The following is a 26,024-nucleotide window of genomic DNA, read 5'->3' as shown; positions in this document are numbered from 1 at the left end:
TGGAGGATGTAAATATACACTCTCCTGCATCGACACTTCTCCTGTCCGGCTGTTTAAATATAGTGGCTGGGTGGGAAGTGGTTAATCTGCATATGACTGGACAACTGAAGTGAGTATTCACGCAATTTATTGCAAGCGGGTCCTTAACCCCTCTAGCAAATAGCCTCAGCATTTTGTGCAATCCAAGAAAAGCATGTGCATCAAGACAGGGGCGCAAGCTAGTGTCTGGCAGACTGTGAGAGACATGCAGTCATAGACTCATTGTTACAACTACAACCTATAGACATGCCCTAGGCTTTGTTTCAGAAATAGCTGTAATGAACCAGGCTGCTTGGTTGCCAAACTCTTCAGATATGTCAATGTGCATCCAAGGCAATTTTGACTGTCCAAGTGGGAATGGGAAATTGCAAACCACAGACTCACTTAAAGTAGAACTAAAGGCAAAACTGTTTTAGTTTGAGAAAGAGTGCAGCGGGATTAGAATGCCATTCAGTTTTTACTGCTGTCTGAGCCTCCATTAAAGAGGAAGTAAACTCTCCCACTCTGATGCTTCTTTTCATTTAGTCCATTATAATAAGTCATTATCAGACTATAGCCACTGTAATACTGTTTAAAGAAACTTTAAAAAACTTGTTTCCAGGGGTTAGGCAGCGCCATCTTAAGTCCACGTGAGGAATCTTCAGTAGTATACGGTCAGTTCATGCATAAAGTGACTTAGTGCCAAGGGGGGGACCACCACCAATGGTAAAATTGGCTGCTCACCTCATCGTATGGACCCTTTAAATTACAGAGGGTCGTATGCACTTAAATATCAACAAATGCTTATCAACTCATCCAATCGCTGTACTCCTCTCAGACAATATCCGGCCGTTTCACAAACGAAAACACCGCTTTCTCCCATTCAGAGTCAAATGAACTGACACGTTCATGGAATACCCACACTGGATCGGTATATAGCAGTATTCACATTTCAATAACGAAGCTTCATACGATCGTTAAAATGAACAATGACTGCGGGTGACGTCACGTGATCTCCGTCCGTAAGTTACGTCCCTATGGGCAGGACTTCATCAGCGGACACGGACCTATCAGTAATGAATACCTCTCTGTTGGTTAGCAATGCTGACGAGTGTTTGTGGGAGGCATGCTAGAGTTCCAACTTAAGAAAATCTATTTAGTTGATTCCCCCACATTCAGGTGGTTTTCTGCCATCCAGGAAGTTTACAAAAAAAAGTATGTACAGAAAGCTATTGGATAGGCATTTAATCATTTAAAAGAACAGGGCAGCTATGCTTTATACAAGCAACATATTTGTTTTAGTATGCCTCACAGTACCCTTATGTATTCCCATTACAATGGGCCCTACAAGTACAAACAAACAACAGGACCAATGACAAGTGGAAGATTGCTATCCTTTCAATACGTTTTGGGACTATGGGGATAAGCTAGAGATCCTAGAGAAACAAATTCATTACAAGCAAACAAAACATTTCATTTCAATTAAGATCATGTCCTGATAATAATCAAAGAACATCAATAGGTCAGGTAAATATACTAAGAATATTAACTATGGACTTCAGAAACCTAACCCTTACACATCTTTCCTTGCCTCAAAAGTGCTTAAAGTGTAAGCCTAGGCTAAATAAAAAACATATTCAATATTTCTGAAGGGCATGCACATTTTCCCACAATTTCTTTAAAAATTTTCACAGAAAAATACATGTCGACCTGCCATAAATCCAAAAAGTGTCTAATTTTCTGTAGTCTGCTGACAATGTTGCCTCTGCACTGCATTTTCCTTTATTCATTTCAATACAATATGGGGGATATGTTCTGTAGTACAGAGCAAAAAAAAACAGCTTACAGAAATTATTAGGATTAGTGCAGCAGAGACAGTATGTTGGCAACTCACTACAAGAAATTAGGAGCTCATCTGTCTTCTGGCAGTTCCGCAGGTATTTTTTTCTCTATACCTGCAGCCATTTTAAAGGACTAAAACGTGGAAAAATGCATGTATTGCATAGATGTAAGAGGGTTTTTGGCTTACAGTAAAATGCTTTCCTTGGAATACATTAGGGGATTAGGAGACACAGGATGTATTCAGGTACATAGGATTATTCAACTGCCTTTCAAGAGTTTGGACACTGGCAAACAAAGCTTCAAAAACAGCCCAGGAAAAGCAGCCCCCATCCCGATCATACTTCAGTTTTGTAACAAGCAATAGCGGGAGTGGATCATAAGAACAGAGGTAAGGGACCAATGTCCATTATTTTATGGTCATACATTAAGAGACACCAGATGTATTCAGGAACATTGGGACATCCAAAAGCAATCCACCTGAGGGATAGAGAACACTACAAGCAATGTGCAAATAGGCCCATATGTACAACAGGTTAAAAGAAGAGGCTCAGTAGAGCGGAGAGAGCCACCTGAAGAACGTAACATCTCAATCTGGCATCAGATGAGGCCTGAACATCTACTAAAACAAACAATTGAACAGAAGACTAGGTGGCAACCTTGCAAATATGAAAAACCTATCCCTGATGCTGAAAACCCTTCAAGCACTAACTGTTCTACTGCAGTGCACTTTGACAGGGAAAGGTGGAACCTTGTTCCTACTTCTGTAGGCTCAAAAGGTGAGCTGATAAATCTACCTGAAGACAGTCGATTGGGAAGCAGGTTGTCTCCTACAGAGATCATCAGGAATGACAAAAAAAGTCAGTCTTTCTGAAAAAAGCTGCAACTCCAATGGCTCCTATCACTGTGCATACCACATCCAGACAGTGGAGGGAAATCTCCTTGTGATGTCATGAAGCAGGACATAGAAATAGGCCAACCATGTCTTATGGTGGAAAAATGAAAGCACGTAGGTAAAAAAGAAAGGAGGACTTAGACCTCCAAATGACTTTATCTCTGTGTAGCACAATGAGTTTCTTGCCGCCAACACAGAAACATGCTTCACAGAGGTGATAGCAACAAGGAAGGCAGCCTTTTGAGTGAGAATAGAAGGGGGGATATCTCTGAGAGGTTCAAAGAGTGGTTTCTGGGGAAACAACAGAATCAGGGTGGGATCCCACAGTCACTGCAAAATGCACAGGTAATGCAATATGCACAACACCCTGCAGGGAAGCCTTCACCAAGGAAGGGAAGCAAGCAGTTAAAAAAAAAATGCAATGATTTGATCTTTGATGTTACTCAAGTTCAGGTGCCCCGCCCCCCCAATTCAACTGATTTCTTGAAGCACCTTGGGTCAAGAGACCTTTCACCTGAGTGAAGACATTGTAAACTGAGGAAGTCCACCTGCCAATGTGTAAGAAGTTCACATGTAGTTCCGCCCATGCCAGAATCTAGTCAGCTGCTATTTGAGTTGTAAGACATCTGGTTCCTCCCTGTTGGTAATCTAAAGCACTGACGAGGCATGATCCAAAAAAATCTCAATCGTGTGACCTGCAAGGGTGTCCATGACTCTTCTCAAATCTAACAGGCTGGCATCCATCATGAAAATCTTCCAGACCAGTGGGAGATTTCCGTCCCCACTGTAAGTCTGCTCTAGTACTGACTGGAGTTCCTGTATAATTCAGATGTCAACTGGCCCTAACTGTGTTTATTCTTTAACCACTTGAGATCCGCGCTATAGCCGAATGACGGCTACAGCGCGGACCTCCTTTGCCGGGACTTCGTCTATTGACGTCGTCCCGTGCACGAGCGGCCTGCGCGCCCCCTGAGGGGCGCGTGCGGCGCGCTCTGTGATCGGCGAGTCTATGAGACTCGCCTGATCACTGATCCGAGCAAGGGGTCGATCCCGACCCCTTATCACGTGATCAGCTGTCAGCCAATGACAGCTGATCATGTGATGCAACGGAGCCAGTAATCGGCTATTATTCCTCCTCGCGCTGACAACCCGTGGAGAAAAAAAAAGAGCCGATCACCGGCGGCCGTGATCGGGACATCAGTCCCGATCGCGGCCAGCCCTGCCAGTGCCCACCTGCCCCCTGCCAGTGCCCACCTGCCCCCTGCCAGTGCCACCTTAATAAAACATAAGTGCCCCCCGTCAGTGCCACCCAGCAGTGCCCACAGTGCCACCCAGCAGTGCCCACAGTGCCACCCACAGTGCCCACAATCTGCCTCAACAACGGTGCTGCACCCCAGTGCCACATATCCGTGCCCATCAGTGTCATCTACCAGTGCCCATCAGTGCCCAGCAGTGCCGCCCCCAGCAGTGCCCAGCAGTGCCACCTATCAGAGCCACCTATCAGTGCCCATCAGTCCCATCTATCAGTGGTACCTATCAGTGCCCCTTAGTGCCACCCATCCGTGCCACCCATCCATGCCCATCTTTGCCCATCAGTGCCGCTTTATCTGTGCCCATCAGTACTGCCTTATCTGTGCCTATCGGTGCCACCTTATCTGTGCCTATTAGTGCTGCCTTAACTATGCCTATCAGTGCCCACCAGTGCAGCCTATCAGTGCCCACCAGTGCAGCCTATTAGTGCCCACCAGTGCAGCCTATCAGTGCCGCCTCATCAGCGCACTTCAATGAAGGAGAAAAATGACCTGTTTGCAAAATTTTATAACAAACTATTAAACATGATTTTTTTTTTTTTTTTGCATTTTTTTTGTTTGTTTAGCAAAAAATAAAACTCCCAGCTGTAATTAAATACCACCAAAAGAAAGCTCTATTTGTGGGGAAAAAATTATAAAAATTTCATTTGGGTACAGTGTTGTATGCCCGCGCAATTGTCATTCAAAGTGCATCAGCGCTGAAAGCTGAAAATTGGTCTGGGACTGAAGGGGGTTTAAGTGCCCAGTAAGCAAGTGGTTAATTTCATTAGACTTTTTGGCATATGTGAATACAAAAACTATTTTTTTTTGCATTTGATTATTTATTTTATGCTGCTAGTGCACTGCTTAAAATATCTGAAATTCACATTACAAAAGAATGCTTTATTCTGCATAAACAATGATTACAAAAAGTCATAAAATGAGACAAAAAACATTCTCCCCTTATGAAGTATTAGCATTCTAATTAGACAAAATAAATATATTTTAGGATTGTACGTTCCAATGTAATATTTTTTTCTTAGATTACAACCTCATTACATGGTTTATGTACAAAATTTTTCTACACTTTCAGGTTTTGCAGCCGTTTCTACACTGGAGGCTAGTAAATTGTAAATGAAACTAATCAGTTTTCTTGGAATCAATACCCCGTGGAAAGAGCATACATAGAAATTAAATCAACAGAAGTCACTTTATTTTCTTGTATGCGGCATATAACAGACTTTGCTGAACCATTACCATCTTCTAATTATCAGTACCAGACATAAACAGCACTACTCCCTAATGTAATCCTCTCCAGCATTCCAAGATTAATATTGTTATGATGGGAAGAAAAAAGGAATTGTACATACATGATTTGACTGTCCTTTTAAAAAAAACTTTGAGCCACGAAGCCTATATTATGTTAAAAATATCCAATAAAGTGACTCCAAAAAAAATAAAAAATAAATAAACAACAAATAGGTATCAAGTAGAGCTACCTATAACACATACCTATCTGCACTAACCTTTCATTATGCACACACACCATTGTTTTGAAAGAGGAAGTGCAAACTGTTCAAACACTACTGTGAGTAGTGTTGTCCCACGTCTGCTCCCTCCAGCTCCAACATATTTAGTGAAAAGCAGGAAGAGCTGGGCCAACTTTGCTACTGCTGCAAATCACGGGAGCTTTATTTCTGCATTTGGGCTCACAGAGAGCAAATAAAACTGCAGCATGCATTTTATAATTATCAGCGGGACTATTTATTTAAAGTGACAGAAGCAACATAATCCAAAGCTACTGTAAAATATCACTGTACAAGCTACAGCATTTCAGTGACAGCCAGCTATCCATCCCTGGTCTGCCTGAAGATCTTTCTATCATTAAAATTGGCATTTCTTGGAGGAAATCAAAGCAATTGTCTGGAAAAAGCCAACCAAGCCAATCAGTTCTTACCTTGTGCTGACTTGACCATGGGAGAGCAGCCAGTGAAGGCAGAAAAGTGATCTATGGGCATGCTTTACTGGTTATCAGTAGCGTCTGGTGTTTCAACAGATGAGGGGGGGGGTCAAACAACCTGAGACATCTACCCCTTCCTTGGTCGCTCCAGCCCACCACCCCAAACCCCCCCCAACCCCCGTCGCTGTCTCGCTTGCTTGGCACTTAACCCATCCAGGTCACGGCTGCGGCTTCCCTCTCCATCTTCTCTGTGTCCTGGTGGTTGTTGCTTCTCCTCCAAACAAATTGGGTCTTTGAACTCCTGGCCAATTGGGTCTCAGGACCCACTTCCTGGCTCAGGAGGAGAAACAGGAAAACGTTAACAAATATCAATTTGCTAATGTCACACAATTGGGTTGGCTCAGGGTGAAGCTCTGAGCCCACCCTTTTTCAAAGCCAATTAAAGCCTCAGGCTCTAATCATGTGCTTAGAGAAAAAACACAAAACACATTTAAATTCATGTGTCCAGTGCCCTGCATGTAGATTACTTGCCGGGTACACAGATTAAGGGGGTGGCGCCCCTTATGGAGCGGTCGCCACTGCTGGTTAAAATGTTGCATACATATATGTGGAACAGCTAACCCAAATATGACCTGGTCACAACTCCCCTGAGACAGGGAAAAAAAAAATTATGCAACAGGAGCTTCTCCAAAAGCCTGGGTTAACACTTGTACGAACACAGACATCACATGTGATTCACACCCTCACTGTGGTGCAGATTACATGAAATGTCTGTGCAATGCGAGTTCAGCCATACAGTTGTATGGCTTAACTTGCATCTGATTCGAAGGAAAATAGACCTAACCCCCCCCCCAGCAGTGGAATCGGATCACATGGGTGTTCTCACCCATGCTATCTGATTCCTGTGCAAGTTCACAGTTTGCATTGCGATCTGTGAACCAATCTGGGGGTGTCTTTAACATTGTATTGACACCTGCAGTGGTTTGCAGAGAGCAGTGTTCACTGCCTGCGGGGGAGATGCAATGCAGGTGCCGATTCCCGCATTGCATATGTGAGAACCTAGGCTTACTCTCTACATTGTGTACATAGAGAAGGTGGGCACAGACACGGATAACTAATTTATTGTCAAATCATGGGTTAAATAAATATACCACAATGATTGACGTGTAAGTTCACCTTTGGGAAAAAAATAAATAAATAAATGTTCAAGGCATATTTCTGCAAACAAAAAGTGAATTTATGATTTCTTCCCAAAGAGACATGGAAAGCATTGCACCCATGATCAGTAATATGGGTGTAACAAATAACATGTTCCTAAAAGTGAACTTGCAGTGGGGAAAATAATGATTTGATCCCCTGCAGATATTCTAAGTTTGCCCACTTACAAAAAAACAAAGGGTAACAGCGCTGGTCTACAATCTTGTCTCTGACATCATTTGACAGCTCTTTGGTATTGCCCATGATGGTGAAGTTTGAATGGAAGAAAGATTCTGTGGACAGGTGTCTTTTATACACATGATGAGTTGTCATTAGGAGCCCCTTCTTAAACAGACAGGACTAATTCAGGTACCACATTTGCATATACTGTAGGCCAGTCTGTGGGAGCCAGAATTATTGTTGGTTGGTAGATTAAATACTTATTTTACTCACTGAACTGCAACTCAATTTATAAAATTTGTATCATGTGTTTCTTCTGGATTGGTTGATATTCTGTCCCTATCATTTAAGGGAGGGCGAAACTGCCTGGTATTGAAGTGGTTAAAATACATCTATAATAAAAAAAAAAGTTATAGACCCTTAATTTCTTTGTAAGTGGACACACTTACAAAGTCTGCAGGGGATCAAATAATTATTTTCCCAGCTGTAGCCTTTACTGGTGCACTTGGACCTCAAAATGTTTATGATATATTTATTAAATATGTGATGTGGCAATAAATGGGTTAACCGCATAAGGTTACATAGCAGTGGTGGGCTACTTTTTTTTCCGTGGTGTATGTAACTCAGGACTGAAAAGTCTTGGAGTTTATATTGTCTACATGGGTTTGTTTTTACTATTTTGCCATTTATGTCTCATTGTCAGGTTGATATTGTACCCTCCCTCCCTTTCTTTTTTCTGTTCTCTCTATAAACGTCAACAAAAATATTGAACAAGAAAAGTCTCAGAGCATCTAATGGATGACGGCAGTGAACTAATTGCTGCAATAGATATGATTAGCTTAATATTGGAGGGGGATTACGACTCCCTGCTTTCACAAAACATTCAACAGGCACAACAAACAGCAATTCTTAGTGAAACAAATGCAGTTAATGTACAAAGACCATATAAAAACCATGTACAAGCACAAAAACATATAAAAAAAAAAAAAAAAAAAAAAAACCTTGCCACCTGCTGACTAACATACAGGGTCCCTTGCTGGATAACAGACTTTGAAGCAACCCACTGCTGGCCAGGCATCTTATGTCCTGTACACACGTCGGACTTTCCGATGGAAAATGTGCAATCGGATCTTGTTGTTGGAAAAGCCAATCGTGTGTGGGCTCCATCTGACTTCTTCCGTTGGAATTTCCGACACACAAAGAAAAAAAATCTAAAATTTTCTGACGACAAAATCCAATCTTTTAAATTCAGATTGTGTGTAGAAAATTCCAACGGACAAAGTGCCACGCATGCTCAGAATAAATTATGAGACGAAAGCTATTGGATACTGCCCTCTTTATGGTCCCATCTTACGTGTCCTACATTACCACGTAACAACTTTGTGTGACCGTGTGTGTGCAAGACAAGTTTGGGTCAAAATCCGTCGGAAAAATCCGACGGATTTTATCGTTGGAAAAATCCGACGGATTTTATCGTCGGAATGTCCGACCGTGTGTACAGGGCATAACTCTGGGCAAATAAAGTAATTGTCAACAGTCTGTGTCTCACCAAACATGGACTATATTTCACCACATAGATACTCCAGGGATCCCCAGTCCACCAATCTGACATACACAGAAAAGGATCCCTTTGTAGAACAAAATCTCTGATCAGACTTAGGCCGCGTACACACGGGCGGATTGTCTGCCCAACTAAGTTCGGCAGACAATCCGACAGACAGTCCGTTCAAAATTAGCATGAACGGACTTGACCACACACGATGAGCAGACAGTCCGCTGAAAGCGTGCGTGATGACGTGTACAGCATGTACGACGGGACTAGAAAAACGACGTCCTATACACTGCAATGCAACCTTCGGCCGTGTAAACCCTTTCTGAGCATGCGCCATACTTAGTCCGTCCAACTTGCCTACACACGAGCGGACTGTCCGCTAAAACCAAGTTTGGACGGACAAAACCAATTTTGAACGGACTGTCTTACGGAAATTCCGTAAGACTTTGTTCGTCAGACTGTCCGCTGAAAAAGTCCGCTGAAGCCCATACACTAAGTTGGGCAGACAGTCCGCCCGTGTGTACGCGGCCTGAGAGTTTATTTAGAGCTCAAAACTAATAAGCCCTGCTCTATGCACTCCATCTGACATCTTAGCATGTCCCTAGCCAGCTATCATCCCAGCACATCTGGTCACTCATGTGGCATCCACCTCCAGGTAACACACTTGGGTCAGCCATGCTGCTCATTGAATGTTCCTTGTCCACTGTATGTCTTGACTGTTTAAATAGACATGTTTTTATTCATTCAAGATTGGTTTTAGGGCTCTGCTAAGGTACAACGCTTTTTTCCCTTTTTTTGTGTTCCCCTTTTTATCTCATCGGTCTGGGATTTCGGAATAGCAGCAACCTATGCAGAGTGCAGACTGCATTCTCCCCTGCTGGGTGGTGGTATATGGTGGTCTGGACGCTTGTGGTGTCGGGCTTGATTATTACCTAATCAGCCAGCCCAAACAACCTCAGCTTAATCAAAATAAATAACATATTCTGCAAATTACCGGAACATACGTGCCCCTCATCCTCGATACGAGAAGATTTTTTTACTGGTGACCTACTGTCACAATCAAAGTATAATAAACATATATTGAAAGACAAAGATTCCCAGAGCACTATGGGTTTTCTAAAGGGAGAGCAGAGCTGTAATTATCTACCTTTGTTGAACCTTGGACAAACTTATTGCAGGCAGAGTGGAAGAAAGGGGAATGAATTATGGCCCTGACACATGTTTGTGTGTGTGTGCACATTTGCTTCAACCTGACCTATTGAATCTTGTAAATAATAACATTTTTACAAGGAGCCCAAGCTCTGCCTGCTGCCTGGATATTAAAATATAATAATGTTTTATATACACGACTTAATCATACTGAAAAGGAAATACGGTGTAGTAAAATTACAATGCACTGTACACATATTGTAAGCAATATAAAGTAAGCATGCATATTTATATTTTTTTCTGGTCTGGTCACATGACGATTCAGCAGCTCTAGTTCTCCTGTGAATATGAGTGCTTGTAAACAGTTGTGAATTCCCAGAGCTGTGACGTCACCCATAGGCTACCATGGCCTCTCTGTTGTCAACACTTTCTTCTTTCCCCTGCAGCAACTGCTCTGACACAGGGGAGCCAGAGCTGATGGATCATGAGACCAGAATGGGAATAAAAGTAGGTAAGTACACAGGTCTTTGTTATATAAGCTATACAGGATAGGTGGGGAGGAGGGGGAGAAAACTTTTTTTTAAAAGAGGAACTGCAGCCTGCTCACATAATTTCTAATAAAAACATATTTGCCATTCTGAAGCTTCCCTCTGACCACTTTGCAGATTATTTTATATATACTGTGATTCTGTGCTTGCCAACTATGCTGCAGAAATCTCCCTCCACTAAGTCTGGCTGCAGCCATTGTAACTGTGGGCAGCTGAAGCTGCTGCCTGTTCACTTACTCGATTTACACAGACAGACAGAGGCACACCTCCAGTTCTGCGACCCTGCAGCTTTCATTGGCCCTCTTATGACTCATCCCCCCTCCCTTCCTGGCAAAGTCTCACCAGAGTCAGAGATAGAGCTGTGTACGATGTCATAAGCCTAGCCTAATGACCAGACAAGAAACAGGAAGTGGGCTGCGTAAGGTATTTACTGGCAGAAAAAAATATATATTTTACTATCCAAAGTTACAACTACAAGGGCAGAAGATTTAATAGATGGAATGACTGAAGGTCATTAGGAGCAGTTAGGAGTTAGCCTTTTCTTCTACTTGATTATAGTACAGTATACCTGGGGCTTTTGTGCCAGTTACGTGATTTCCCACAGACTTCCTATCATGTCCCATGTTTTAACCATGTTTTCAGGAAGCACACCAAAGATGCAGTATGAAGGACTTTTGGTGAGCTTCTAGAAAACATGCCAAAAATGCAGGCCACAATAGAAAGTCTAGGGGAAACTATGGGTACACACCAGCAATGCGGCCAAACCGCAGCATGGCAATGTGAAAGTGGCCTTAAAGCCCCTGGCTCGATATTCTTATTATATACATGCAATCTAATTTTTTGGAAGGGGGAAAGACAATATATGTGAAACAATGTTCTTGTATCAAAATATTAGAAGCATCAAAAGTTAATTTTTTTTTTTATCCTGAGCACATCTGCATATCATTTATAAACCACGACTTTTTTACATGTAAGATCACGTAAACACATTTTGCATTGCATAAATAGTTAGAAACTTGAGGTAAGAATGAATAAAAGTTCTTGTTTTTTACATGACTGCAGCCTATATATATATTTTTTTTAAACCCAATCTCCCCACTGAGGGGCTCTTTTCACACTCCACTTAAAATGTTGCACTATGGAGCAATAAGTCACGTGTTAATGTGTGCTGCATTAAGGCCGCTCAAAAAAGCTAAAGATGTTGATGTCTGGTTAATTCCTTCTTAATAGTCTAAGTGACATTAATTCTAAAAGATTTTTTATTTATTTTGTTAAGTGGGTGCAAATTAGAAATTCTATCAGTTTTTTCTCGACTATAAATTTTTATTTGAATTATGTAGACAAAGTTTACATATTCTGTACAGTAGCGACACTGTTACAAGGTTATCTATCTAGCTGTTATTGCTTATTGTTCCTTGGTTGTTATTTAGTCTGTTCCAATATGCTTATTGGTTTTAAGAATAAACATGAGATTACAAAAGCAAGTAAAATGTAAATTGCCCAAATAGGGGCTGAAAACTGGGTAAAAATCACAAATGAGCAATAAAGATCATAGTTACGCTAACCAAAGTGACATAAGTCTGAAATTAGGGGATGATACAGGGAAATAAAAACAACAAAAATGGCATGTCCCCAAAATCTATGTGCCGTCACAGGGGGGCTCTTCTCCTGCTACCCACCCCATAAGGAGGCAACAGCGTGAACAGGAACAGTGAAGAACTAGAAAATAAGCGAGGGGAGCAGAAAAACAGGAACATAGGGTAAGAGAGAGGGGGAGAGAGAGGAAGGGGGTAACTCAGACTTGGGAGCCCAAAAGGGAGAAATCAGACAAGGACCAAACAGGTTGATTGGAGTGAGGGGAGCTCATAAAGATCCATGGTTCCCAAACCTTGAGAAATTTGGCATGTGAATCATTCACAATACTGGACATCTGTTCATGAAGCATCACACGTTGGATCTTCCAGGCTTGAGCTAAAGTCTGTTTAGCCACAATAAAAATATATGTGGCCAGCTGTTGCTGTGATGGGTGTAAGCAAGGTATTTAACAGTGTAATAGGACTAACTCAGCATCCCTACGGACTGTTAGATGGAAAAAGGTCTAAAGTAAACCAAAAACCCTAGACCAGAACCCCACTAGTCTTGGGCAGGACCACCAGGTATGCATGACATCCCCCCGCTGACCACAGTTGTGGAAACAACTATCAGTACTCCCTGGGCTATACGGCCAGAAAACCAATACCATCGGAATAGGACCATATATGCTGCTTCTAGTGTTTTTGTGTGAAAGGAGCATTTGCCCACTATGTTCAAGGCCTTACTCCGGTCTTCTAGATCTATAAGAGACTGGAGGTCCCGTTCCTATTGGGTCATGTAAGAGAGGGATGCTGATGTTGGGCGTCCATTCAAGGATGCACAAATGGCCGAAATGAGGCCAGGGGCATGCTGACATGCATGTTCACAGAAGGTCCTTAAATATGTGTAGGTTGACGTGCAACAATCCAGTGTTTCAGCTAAAGGAAGTGGCAGTGCTCCCTGACTGATGAGTTGTGCGTTTCTCAGATCTTCTCCCAGGATAGGAAAGAACAAGAGGAAAGGAAGTTTTGAACCTGTGTAAAGCCACGAGAGAGACACCAAGAGAAGCCCCAAGGCTCTTAAAGGCCTGGGGGGAAAAGAGGTATGTGAGTGATAGGAAGTAGTGGTAAAAAGGAGGACATCAGGTTTCCGGAATAGCAAACTCAATCCCATATCCGCAGGCCATGCACGAGGCTCAGGGAAGAGGGGCATAATTTATGAGAAAGCCAGAGCAAGGCTTGTAGTGAGGATGAATCACAGTTGGGCAGTTCAAGTAACACCCAAAGAGGGACATCTGTAGCCACATGAAGCATAGCCAACGGGGAGATCTACTACCCAGCATAGTACTTAAAGTCATTAGGGACCCCCAGACCTCCTTGCAGCCTATGGGTATAAAGAGTCGATTATATGACTCTAGGACGTTTATGTGCTAAAATAAATCCAAAAATCCAAAGAAAGAGGGTACTTTTACTGGCAGTGTGCAAAAGTAATAGAGGGCTTTAGGTAGGATCATCGTTTTGACTGCAGAGATCCTTCCTATCCACGAAAGAGTGGGGAATGGCCAGAAATGCATGATGGAGGACAAGGTCCGCAGCAGGATGTAGTAGTTAGCGGAGAAAAAAGAATAATAGGAAGGCGGCAGTTTGATGCCTAAGTATTCAATATATTAGGATGCCCAACAATATGAAAAATGCCCCTCACATCGGGGAGGGAGGTTGATGTTGAGCACCGTGGTTTTTGAAGGGTTGATCTGAAGGCCGGAGAAGGTTGAAAATCGGTCCAATGTGAGCTGCAAATTAGGGAGGAAAATAAGCAGATCAGTCAAGATCAGGAGAGCGTCATCTGTAAAAAAAAATTGGCTTTTTACTGGACTCCAGCAAATGGCACACCTGAAATATCAACGTTGGCTCTGATTGCCACTGCCAATGACTCCAATGCCAAAATAAAAAGCGCTGGGGACAGGGGGAAACCTGCCGGGTACCCTGAAAGGTTGGTTATTTTTAATTTCTTTTTATATTTCTTAAAATTCTTTGTCAATACTCTCAATCTTAAGAGATATGTGCGTACAGACTGTTATAATTTGTTTACTCCTGGTACCATACCTGTTGATATGCTAGATCTGGTAGAAAGATACGATTATAATGCTATATATGAGCAGTGCAGGCGAGGTGTTGTAGCCATATGTTCCACTGTTTCCAGTAGAATTTGCAATTTTGATGGCAAACATTTGCTCAAATTGTGTTTGCACACTTAGATTTTTTTTTAAAAAGGTTGATTTGTCAGGGATGACTGTTTGCTTTAAGGCCATGGCAATTGTTCTCCTGGCTGCAATTAAGCCATGGATGAACTTCTGTCAGCTTTCATTTTTCTGTGCGTCCACAACTGGGTAGATTACGCATCACATCCTGTCCTGTAGTGGGTTAATATATACAAAACTTCAGTGACCTATGCTCCAAACAGTAAGGTATGGATGTCCCTATAAACCGAGATCTCGAAGCGGTTGGTCACCCTACATTCTAACTGGTATATGAAAATGTCAAACAGATTAAATTGCCTTACCAGCAGTTTACCAAAGCTGTACAGAAATTCCTCAGATATGATGTGGGGATGAAAAACCTGTTTAAAAAGATAAAAAAAAAAAAAAAGAAAGAAAATCATTAGAAAAATGGCTAGAAATATATATTTTACAGGTTATAGGTTGACTTTAATTGAATGGATCATGGACACACAATAAACACTACCTCTGCATAGAAGCCGAATACAGTTTGCAAATAAGTAATGCAAAAAATGATGCCTCTAGAAAACTATATGCCACAAAACAAGAGAGTAGGGAACATAGGCCTCACTTTAATTTGTTCTAATATGAAGGATTTAGGCTTTTTTTGTCTCTCTGTACCACGCAAAGTGAACTTGTGCCTTGTCCATTCAGAGCAGTACAACAGGTTAACATTAATACTGGCCCCTGACACTTCTTATACTTGCTTTCCATTCATTCCCCTGCTGCTCCATTTAGCCATAGCAGCTTACATATGACTGAGGACTCTCTCCTTCCCCCATGTAGCAAGCCTTGGTGCCTAACCGGCCATGCAACAACTAAAAGAGACCTTGTCAGTCCTCCCCAAACTTACGTACATCTTTAGAAATTCCCCACAATGGCTGACTAAAACCTTCTTTAACTCTCTTAAACAACTCTTCCTCTCCTTTATTTAGGGGTCTAAGTCACCTAGATTCAAATACACCACTCTGACCAGGCCTGTGGACAGTGAGGGCTGGCTCTCCCTGATTGCCACAAATATTTCTTGGCCACTCAGCTTGTAACCACCCATATTGGTGGTTGCAGCTGGATCTGACCAATTCTGCAACGGTGCTGGAGGCGGCTATAGTGGGGTCTCTGGAGGCCTTGAAGGAGTTGCTATTCAGGGGGCCAAAAACACCCCACTGCCTAACCCCTTCTATGCGCACCACTATGTGGGCATGGAGGGTGGGAGAGGCGCTGAGGGCGTCTCAAATCTACGGGTCCCTGCTGGTTGCTGCCATCCCCGAGCTGTCTTCCCTCCGCAGGAAATGGGTGGGGGACATACGGGGGCTGGATGAGGATGAGTGGAAGGAGATTTGGGATTTTCCATTCTCCCCTCTGGTTTCAGCCAGGGACACACTGGTCCAATACAAAATTGTACACCGAGCTCACTACACGCCCCACAGGCTGCGCCAGATGTCCCCGGCGCATTCTTCAGCGTGCTGGCGCTGCTTCTACCAGCCGGGGGACTTCTTTCACATTTTCTGGGCTTGCCCTGAAATTGTACATTATTGGAAAGAAGTACTCCAAGTGATCACTAAGATTAGTGTCCCATATGATCCTAAACATTGTCTGCTGGGACTGGTGGAACAAATGTCGATGCTCAGAGCTAAAAAAATACTCATATCCTTGTTATTGTACTATGCATGTAAGGCCATCACAATAACCTAGAAACACACATCTCCCCCCTCTGTCAGATTTTGGAAGAACCTAGTGAACGCCAGTTTACCCCTTTATAAAGCCACCTACTCGGTTGCCCACATAGATTCGAAAAGGCATGGACCTGTTGGTTAGACGATAATACCACGGCAACCGATGCGGTAACCAACCTCTAGATTAACATTATGGTTATAGTATGGCAGTAAATTGACCCACTTACTCCCATGTCACATTATCCTGTTGTCATAATATTGAGCACAGAGTCTCCTGAACCAAACCTCTCCCCTCATTGGGGTATAGATCAGTAAGGTTGTTTATGTTCTATGGTCTGCCCTGCTGCAGTCTGTTGCTGCATCAGTGGCAGTTTGTGTACGTTATATGATGTGCCCTGTTGTGGTCTGTTGCCGCATCAGAGGATAAGACCCTACGTGGGCAATTTTGTATGCTAATGGCAACTCAATAAAAAAAAAAAAAAAAAGAGAGACCTTGTCACCAGTCCATTCATTTCAACAATAATTCAAAAAAATTAAAAATTAATTAAAAAATTAATTTAAAAATTAAAATTATATGTGCATATTGTACAATGACGGCTGGGCAGGAATGCTCTTGTTCTGGGGGGACGTCATATGACGTCAAGGAACGGCAAGGTGATTGTGGTGAGCTGTGTCCCTCGGACACAGCGCATCACTGATCAGGGTAAAGAGCCAATGACGTGGCTCTTTACCATATGATCAGCTGTGCCCAATCACAGCTGATCACAAGTAAACAGCAAGCAGCTTACTATGGGGGCACCTGAGCTGAGCCGTGGCTGTGTGTCAATTTTGGCATGGAACAGTGGCTCGCCCTGCCCCATTTCTCTCCTCATTGGCTCACTGACTGATTGAAAGCAAGCCAGTAGCATCTGCTGCTGTGTCTTAGTCAATGAGGAGGGAGAGGATCGGATAGCTAAGGCTCTCGTGCAACATTGCTGGATAGAGATGGGACTCAATAAAGTAGTAGGGGGGCTGCTGCACACAGAAGCTTTTTTAATCTCAATCCATAGAATACATTAAGATAAAAAACCTTCTGCCTATAGAACCACTTTAAGTAACTGCCCATATGGGAGGTATGGACAGAAAGCTGTACTGGGTGTCTGCAGGAGCCTCACATTGCACCCACAATCTGTTGATCGCAGGCACAATGCTTTTTAGGCTCCTAAATAAAAACAAAAATAATAAACGTGCATTTTTTTTTACCTGTATACAAATTTGCATTTATTTATTTATTTTAAGTGAACTTAGCCTTTAAGGCCGCGTACACACGGGCGGACTGTTCGTCCAACTTTGTCCGCTGAACAGTGTTTGGGCGGACAGTCCGCTCGTGTGTGGGCTTTCAGCGGACAGTTTCAGCGGACAGTTTGACGAACAAGGTTTTACGGAATTTCCGAAAAACTGTCCGCTGAAACCTTGTTTCAGCGAACAGTCCGCTCGTGTGTAGGCTTGTTCGTCAAACAAAGTTGCGCGCATGCTCAGAAAGGATTTTCACGCCGAAAGCTATAATGCAGTGTATAGGACGTCGTATTTTTCGTCCCGTCGTACGTGCCGTTCACGTCATCGCGCACGGTTTCAGCAAACTGTTCGTCCGTCGTGTGTGGCCATGTCCGTCCATGCTAAGTTTGAGCGGACTGTTTGCCGAAACTGTTTGACGGACAAAGTTGGGCGAACAGTCCGCGCGTGTGTACGCGGCCTAAGGCCGCGTACACACGCGCGGACTGTTTGCCCAACCTTGTTCGTCAAACAGTTTGGGCAAACAGTCCGCTCAAAATTTGCATGAGCGGACTTGCCCACACACGAGCGGACTGTTTGACGAACAAGGTTGGGCAAACAGTTCGCTCAACTTTTGAAATGAACGGACTCGCCCACGTAAGGAGGAGGCAAATCCGCCCATTTCGAGCGCGTGTACAGGTAGGCGGGGCCCGCGAGGGAGACGTCGCGGGCTCCGCCGCCTGGAATGGGCTTAAAGGGGAACCCCAACGCCGAAAAAAATCGGCGTGGGGGTTCCCCCCAAGTCCACACCAGACCCTTGTCCGAGCACGCTACCCGGCCGGCCAGGAAAGGGGGGCGAGCGAGCGCGCCCCCCCTCCTGAGCCGTACCAGGCCGCGTGCCCTCAACATGGGGGGGTGCCTTGGGGAAGGGGGGGCCGCGCGGCCCCCCCACCCCAAAGCACCTTGTCCCCATGTTGATGAGGACAAGGGCCTCTTCCCGACAACCCTGGCCGTTGGTTGTCGGGGTCTGCGGGCGGGGGGCTTATCGGAATCCGGGAGCCCCCTTTAAGAAGGGGGCCCCCGGATACCGGCCCCCCACCCTATGTGAATGAGTATGGGGTACAATGTACCCCTACCCATTCACCTGTGAAATAAAGTACAAAAAAAAACACAACACATGGAAAAAGTATTTTATTGCACTGCTCCGGGGGTCTTCCGTCTTCGGGGGTCTTCTCGCCGGACTCCTCCGCTATGTGTGTGTAGCTCTTTTACTAGCGGAGGAGTCCGGCTTTCTTCCTCCCCGCCGCCGGCCTCTTCTCCCGACTTCGGGGGTCTTGTCCCCCTCTTCGGTTCTTCTGCCGGGCCACCGCGCCTGGTCCGGTGGCCCGGTCTTCTGTCGCCGTCTTCCGTTCTTCTGTCGCCGCCTTCGGTTCTTCTGCCGGGCCACCGCGCCTTCCAGCGGGTGGGGGGATCGGACCCCCTCCCGCTGGCTGTAGCGGTCCGTTTCGCTTCAGGAGCAATCCGGGATGAGGGGATGGCCGTTGGTTTCTGGCCATCCCCTCTCGATCGCTCCTGGCGAATGAGAAGCTTCCCCCGCCTGTGTAGTGTAAACACAGGCAGGGAGGAAGTGATGTCATTCTCCTCGGGGCAGTCTTTTTGACCGGACTGTGAGGAGAACACATAGTAAAGTGCACCAAACACTACACTGACATGTAGGTACACATAGGCACACAAATCACCCCCTGATCACCCCCCCGATCGCCCCCCTCCCAGTCACAGTGTCACTGATTGCAGTGATCATTTATTTACTGATCACTGCGTTTATTGTCAATTGTGACAGTAAAAACTGTCAGGGCAGTTAGTGTTAGGTCCAGGGTAGCCCCCTACCCCCCCAAAAAAAAGGTTTAACCCCCTGATTGCCCCTATAGTTAACCCTTTCACCCCCTTTTGCCAGTGTGACTAAGCGATCATTTTTCTGATCGCTGCATTAGTGTCACTGGTGTCGTTAGGTAGCTAGTTATTTTTTTCGGTTCACCGCCAGGTTTTTATAGCGGTAGGTACCCCCATATACTACCCAATAAAGGTTTTAACCCCCTGATTGCCCCTAGAGTTAACCCTTTCACCAGCTATCACCGTATAAGTGTCACTGGTGATGCTGGATAGCCAGTTAGTTATTTAGTTATTTAGGTTCCCCGTCAGGTTTTTATATAGCGTCAGGGACCCCCATATACTACCTAATAAAGGTTTTAACCCCCTGATTGCCCCCAGGTAACCCTTTCACCCCCTTTTGCCAGTGTCACTAAGCGATCGTTTTTCTGATCGCTGCATCTGTGTCACTGCTGCCGCTAGGTAGCTAGTTATTTTTTTAGGTTCACCGCCAGGTTTTTATAGCGCTAATTACCCCCATATACTACCCAATAAAGGTTTTAACCCCCTGATTGCCCCAGTTAACCCTTTCATCACCGTATAAGTGCCACTGATGACGCTGGTTAGCCAGTTAGTTATTTAGGTTCCCCGTCAGGTTTTTATATAGCGTCAGGGACCCCCATATACTACCTAATAAAGATTTTAATCCCCTGATTGCCCCTAGTTAACCCTTTCACCAGTGATCACCGTATAAGTGTTACGGGTGACTCTGGTTAGTTTGATTTTTATAGCATCAGGACACCCACCATTTATTACACAATAAAGGTTTAACCCCCTGATCACCCGGCGGGTGATATCAATTAGGTTTTAGGGTCAGGGTCTGCGTCGCCCCAGGCAGAGCTAGGTTAGTGCTAGTACCGCTAAAACACCCACGCGCAAAGCATATACCTCCCATAGTGGTATAGTATCTGAACAGATCAATATCGGATCTGATCAGATCTATACTAGCGTTTAGGGATCCAAAAAAACGCATTGTTAGCGGGATCAGCCCAGATACCTGCTAGCACCTGCGTTTTGCCCCTCCGCCCAGCCCACCCAAGTGCAGTATCGATCGATCACTGTCACTTACAAAACACTAGACACATAACTGCAGTGTTCGCAGAGTCAGGCCTGATCCCTGCGATCGCTAACAGTTATTTTTGGTAGCCTTTTATATTTAAATCCTGAAGGCGGTGCTTGGCTTTCTGGGTCCCGTACGGGGCTAGGCTCCCAAAAAGTCCCCCACATGTGGTATCCCTGTACTCGGGAGAAGCAGCAGAATTTATTTTGGGGTGTAATTTCCCTTTTGCCCATAGCATGTGTGAGCAATATATCATTTAGTGACAACTTTGTGCAAAAAAAAAAAAATTGTAATATTCCTGCAACTTGTGGCAAAATATAAAATATTTCATGGACTCAACATGCCTCTCAGTAAATAGCTTGGGGTATCTACTTTCCAAAATGGGGTCATTTGGGGGGGTTTTGTGCTATTTTGGCATTTTATGGCCTTCAAAACTGTGATAGGTAGTGAGGAGTGAAATCAAAAATTTGCACTCATAGAAATCCTGAAGGCAGTGAATCCCCATACTCAGGAGAAGCAGCAGAATATATTTTGGGGTGCAATTCCACATATAACTATGGCATGTGTGAGCAATATATCATTTAGTGACAACTTTTTGTAAACTTTTTTTTTTTGTGTCATTATTCAATCACTTGGGACAAAAAAAAAATTCAATGGGCTCAACATGCCCCTCAGCAATTTCCTTGGGGTGTCTACTTTCCAAAATGGGGTAATTTGGGGGGGGGGGTTTGTGTTATTTTGGCATTTTATGGCCTTCGAAACTGTGATAGGTAGTGAGGAGTGAAATCAAAAATTTGCACCCATAGAAATCCTGAAGGCAGTGATTGGTTTTCGGGGTGCCGTACGCGGCTAGACTCCCAAAAAGTCCCACATATGTGGTATCCCCATACTCCGGAGAAGCAGCAGAATATATTTTGGGGTGCAATTCCACATATAACTATGGCATGTGTGAGCAATCAATCATACTTGGACTCAACATGCCCCTCAGCAATTTCCTTGGGGTGTCTACTTTCCAAAATGGGGTCAATTGGGGAGGTTTGTACTGCCCTGCTATTTTAGCACCTTAAGAAATGAGATAGGCAGTCATAAATTAAAAGCTGTGTAAATTCCAGAAAATGTACTCTAGTTTGTAGACGCTATAACTTTTGCGCAAACCAATATACGCTTATTGACATTTTTTTTACTAAAGACATGTGGCTAAATACATTTTGGCCTAAATGTATGACTAAAATTTAGTTTATTCGATTTTTCTTATAACAAAAAGTAGAAAATATCTTTTTTTTTTTAATTTTCAGTCTTTTTCCTTTTATATCATAAAAAATAAATATTGCAGAGGCAATCAAATACCATCAAAAGAAAGCTCTATTTGTGGGAAGAAAAGGACGCAAATTTCGTTTGGGTACAACATTGCATGACCGCGCAATTATCAGTTAAAGCAGTGCAGTGCGAAATTGTAAAAAGACCTCTGGTCCTTAGGCTGACAATTGGTCCAGGGCTGAAGTGGTTAAAATAAAGGTAAAAAAAAAAAGTCTAAAAACTACAAATGCAGCCAGCACATTTAGGGTTTCATAAGCGGCAATATAATACACTTTTGTTTGGAAGTTTAATACCACTTCAGCACCTATAAATGGTTAGTTATGTACAATGTCTAGCTCATATGGTAGTTCACACAGTCTTTATATTGTAAACTGTTTTTTTTCTTCTAATAAAAACTAATTGAACAAAAGGAAATACCACTTTAGCTATGGAAGTTTCATACAGCCAGAGCATTACATTGTTTTTTACAGTTATCGTATGGCTTGAAAAATTCTAGTATAATTATTATTTTAATATAGAACAACTCATAACTGTATCAGAACACATACACACACATGTATGTGTAAATATATATCACATACTAAAACAATATAATTATGGTATAATAAAAAAAAAAAAAAAAAAAACAAGGAAACTTTGCAGGTCTATTTGGCTGTTGCACAAATTTGAAAAGCAATTTGACATCTGTGCCTTTTCCAATCAGTCCAAACAATAACACGCCTATCGCAGTACTAATATACCTGAGATGTGACAAGATGCAGTATTATTGCCATATTAGGAAGACACATTTTCAGCTGCTTAGCCTGAATAGTTGATGGGTGTTTACGTCCTGATACATTAGATAAGGCACTGAGAATATCACCTGTAAAACCAAATTATACCATAAATGAACAAGGTATACATAGATAGGAAAACCAATATGCATATATATATATAATCTTGATTGAGGTGACTGTAGCTATATTAGTGCACTTGCGACAGAAACAACTGAGTACTGTCAGTGATACTTTTTTTATTTGCAATAACATACATTTTTTCAAGACAAGCTTCTGGGGTATGTCCCTATCTTCAAGGTCCAAGCAGTACTGATTCACAAAAGTTTTAGCAGAATGTTACAAAAAGATAATCTCTGAGGGAAAGGAAAAAAAAATTATTATATATATCTATATCTATATATATATCTATATATATATATATATATATATATATATATATATATATATAGATATATATATAATAGATATATACACACACACGCACACATATACTACTAACTGTAGTGGTATTAATTTATTTTTTCTAAAAAAGATGGTGTCACTTTGCAGATAGCAAGGCATACTTGCCTATTGAAACTTCCTTGATGTAACTCTCCACCCTGGGGAACCTAATTCCCCCGTACACATGAGCGGAATTCCGCTCAAGCTCGGCTTGCATACACACGGTCACGCAAAAGTTTTCTGAACTTTCGACCATCAAGAACGCAGTGACGTACAACACTACGACGAGCCGAGAAAATGAAGTTCAATGCTTCCGAGCATGCGTAGGAATTTCCAATCGGAACTTTTTCCGACCGAAAAAACAGAGAACCTGCTCTCAGTCTTTTGCTGGCTGGAATTCTGCCAGAAAAAGTCAGATGGAGCATACACACGGTTGGAATTTCAATTTCAATAGGCAGATCAAGCATATCAAATAGGGGATGTAACATACACCCCCTCCCCATATTCAGAAGCCTTGCTCCTTTAGAACACTAAAGTGGGGGATCAGGTAGGTGATGAAGGAGCGTAGGTGAAATACCTTGCTGAGGGGGATGGGTTATCAACAGACAATACCCAGCCAATTTGTATTTTCTAGTTTTAAATATAATTTAAAAAATGTAAAGCTAAATTCCAGTTAGCATAAAACAAACCTCATGCAATGTCTCCCTGCCACACAAACCTCTCGTTTGCAGCTTTTCCAGTGCATCACTAGTTATTCTGTTCAGACAGACTTGTGATGCACACACCCCTCTCATACTGCACATACAAAAAAAATGATCCCCCCTATTTCCTGGCTCAGGCTTAACCCCTGCTATGTCACCTGTCTGGTCATTGAGTAAACAATTGCCATACCTCCCAACTTTCTGAGATGGGAATGAGGGACACCTATTAGCAAAAGTATGCAGGCATAGGACACACACCCTGGCACGCCCCCCTTAACCATTTCAATACTGGGCACTTTCGCCCCCACCCCCTCCTTCCCAGGCCAATTTTCAGCTTTCAGCACTCTTGCACTTTCAATAATTGTGCGGTCATGCAACACTGTACCCAAATGAAATTTTTATCATTTTGTTCACACATATAGAGCTTTCTTTTGGTGGTATTTATTCAAAAATCATTATTTTATTTTTTATTTTTGTGATATATGCGAAAAAAAGGGTGGAAATAAAAAAAATATAATAATTCTACTTTCTGTTTTAAAAGAAATCCAATAAAATCAAGCCAACATGTATCCTGCTACATGTCTTTGGTAAAAAAAAAAAAACTTTTAAGTGTATACTAATGGGTTTGTTTGATCACAGACATATGTACGCAGATGATCATGTACAGATGTGTGCAGATGATCATTGGGACATATGATTTTAGTGTTACATATGTGGGGGACAGGTGTTTTACTGTGGAAACGTGTGTGTGTGTGTGTGTGTGTGTGTGTACAGTGTTTTGGGGACAGTATGTGTGTTTACATGTGTGGGGACACTGTGCCGGTGATCAGTGTGTAAAAAACAGCTCATACTCACTGATCACCAGCCGGCTGCAGCAATCTGCTCCCTTCTCCTCCCTGACAACTTCCATGTGAGGTGAGGAGAGGAGAGCCGGTCGCCTAGCAACCAGCTCTCCGTTTATATCACATGACAGCTCTGATTGGACACAGCCATCATATGATCAGGAGGGCCAATCACAGAGCCCTCCTACCAATTGGAAATGCACCATGCCCAGGTGACACAAGCGCACCGGGATCACGCCGCTGCGAGGGCGTGCATGTGCGTCATCCCCCTCCTTCTGAGAGACGTTCCTGAATGGGCCGTATATGTGCAGTGGCCGGGTGGGAGGTAGTTCAAGGAAAATTGTACTAAAAACATGATTAATTAAACCCACAAGTGCGTTTTTATCATTACTATTCCTTCATACTGGCTTTTGAAATTTACAAATGCAGCAATTTAGAAATTGAATAAAAAAATGTTTAGCACTGGGAAACACTTGTTGATAGATAAATAGTGCATTTTATATACACCTATATAGATCAGACCAAAATATGGGACAAATGAGGAGGAAAGGGGGACATAGGGACTTTGTTACGAATGAGGGACATAGGGACTTTGTTACAAATGAGGGACATAGGGACTTTGTTATGAATGAGGGACAGTTGGGAGCTATGGATTTCAAGTGACTGATCAATTATGCAAGGGGCAGGTTGGAGGTAAATAGGTGGCTCAGGAAGCTGCAAAGCTAAACCACAAAATAGCGTCTCAAAGCATAAAGCAAGCTGAACACACTATAATATTTTGTCAGGTAAACCATTTGCAAATATGTATTTCAAATATCCATTTAGCTGGGATTTGACTTTTAAACGTAGATCATTTACTAGTAGTCACCTCCTCCAAATAATTCTACAGAGTCAAGATGTTCAAAAAAGAAACCGTGAAATGCATTCATGTCATGCACTTTACCCAGAATTCCTGGCAGCTCCTGTACGACGTGATGGATGAGGAGGTCCAGACAAACTGACAGGTATTCGTTGATGCTTTGCTGCTCCTTTCCTGGTGTGGTTTTTCGGCTGTCTCTTTCAATGTACATCACAAGTCTGAAAATAAGTAAATGCAAAAGATAAGACCTTCTGACAACATAAAATAATATATCATTTCTTCCAATGTCACCTGAGTCAAGTTGAGAAAACTGGAAAGGAACTGACATACAAAGTGGGAACAGAGTGATTTAATATTAAATTAAATGTTCTTTAGCATTACAAATGTCTCTAAATTATACATGTTAGAGAAATTAAGAAGCTGTGTAGTTATTAATACTATCAATTGTTTCTGTTTATTGCAGTGTGGTTTAAAACAAAGTTTTTATGATGTAACGTAGAACAGCAATACAGTTTATATATATATATATATATATATATATATATATATATATATATACAGAGTACAAAAAAAAGGCCGAGCTGGTAAGTGTGAATTCTCCTAGGTCTAAAACCATTTGCTTGATAAACAACCCTATTAGATATTGGTTCAGCAATGTGTACTAAACAAAAAAATTGTCACTAGTCCTCATTAACTTCAATGCG

The 26,024-nt window shown here is 42.8% G+C and overlaps 1 protein-coding gene across 2 annotated transcripts in view; it reads right to left on the bottom strand.

The window, feature by feature from the left end:
• Positions 1-26,024, bottom strand: part of ULK4 (unc-51 like kinase 4) — a 951,013-nt gene that overhangs the window by 518,204 nt on the left and 406,785 nt on the right. For both annotated transcript variants that reach the window (XM_077491567.1, XM_077491568.1), the window contains exons 23-25: positions 25,405-25,538; positions 22,442-22,563; positions 14,759-14,815 (exon numbers count right to left, since the gene is read on the bottom strand). In XM_077491567.1, the coding sequence (XP_077347693.1) occupies positions 14,759-14,815; positions 22,442-22,563; positions 25,405-25,538 (313 nt within the window). The remainder of the gene's footprint in view (positions 1-14,758; positions 14,816-22,441; positions 22,564-25,404; positions 25,539-26,024) is intronic.

Source organism: Lithobates pipiens, unplaced genomic scaffold (genome assembly GCF_037356315.1).
Source record: "Lithobates pipiens isolate NorthernLeopardFrog02 unplaced genomic scaffold, aLitPip1_a1.2 Scaffold_19, whole genome shotgun sequence".
Classification (NCBI taxonomy): domain Eukaryota; kingdom Metazoa; phylum Chordata; class Amphibia; order Anura; family Ranidae; genus Lithobates; species Lithobates pipiens.
This window is presented reverse-complemented; position numbering and strand designations above follow the sequence as displayed.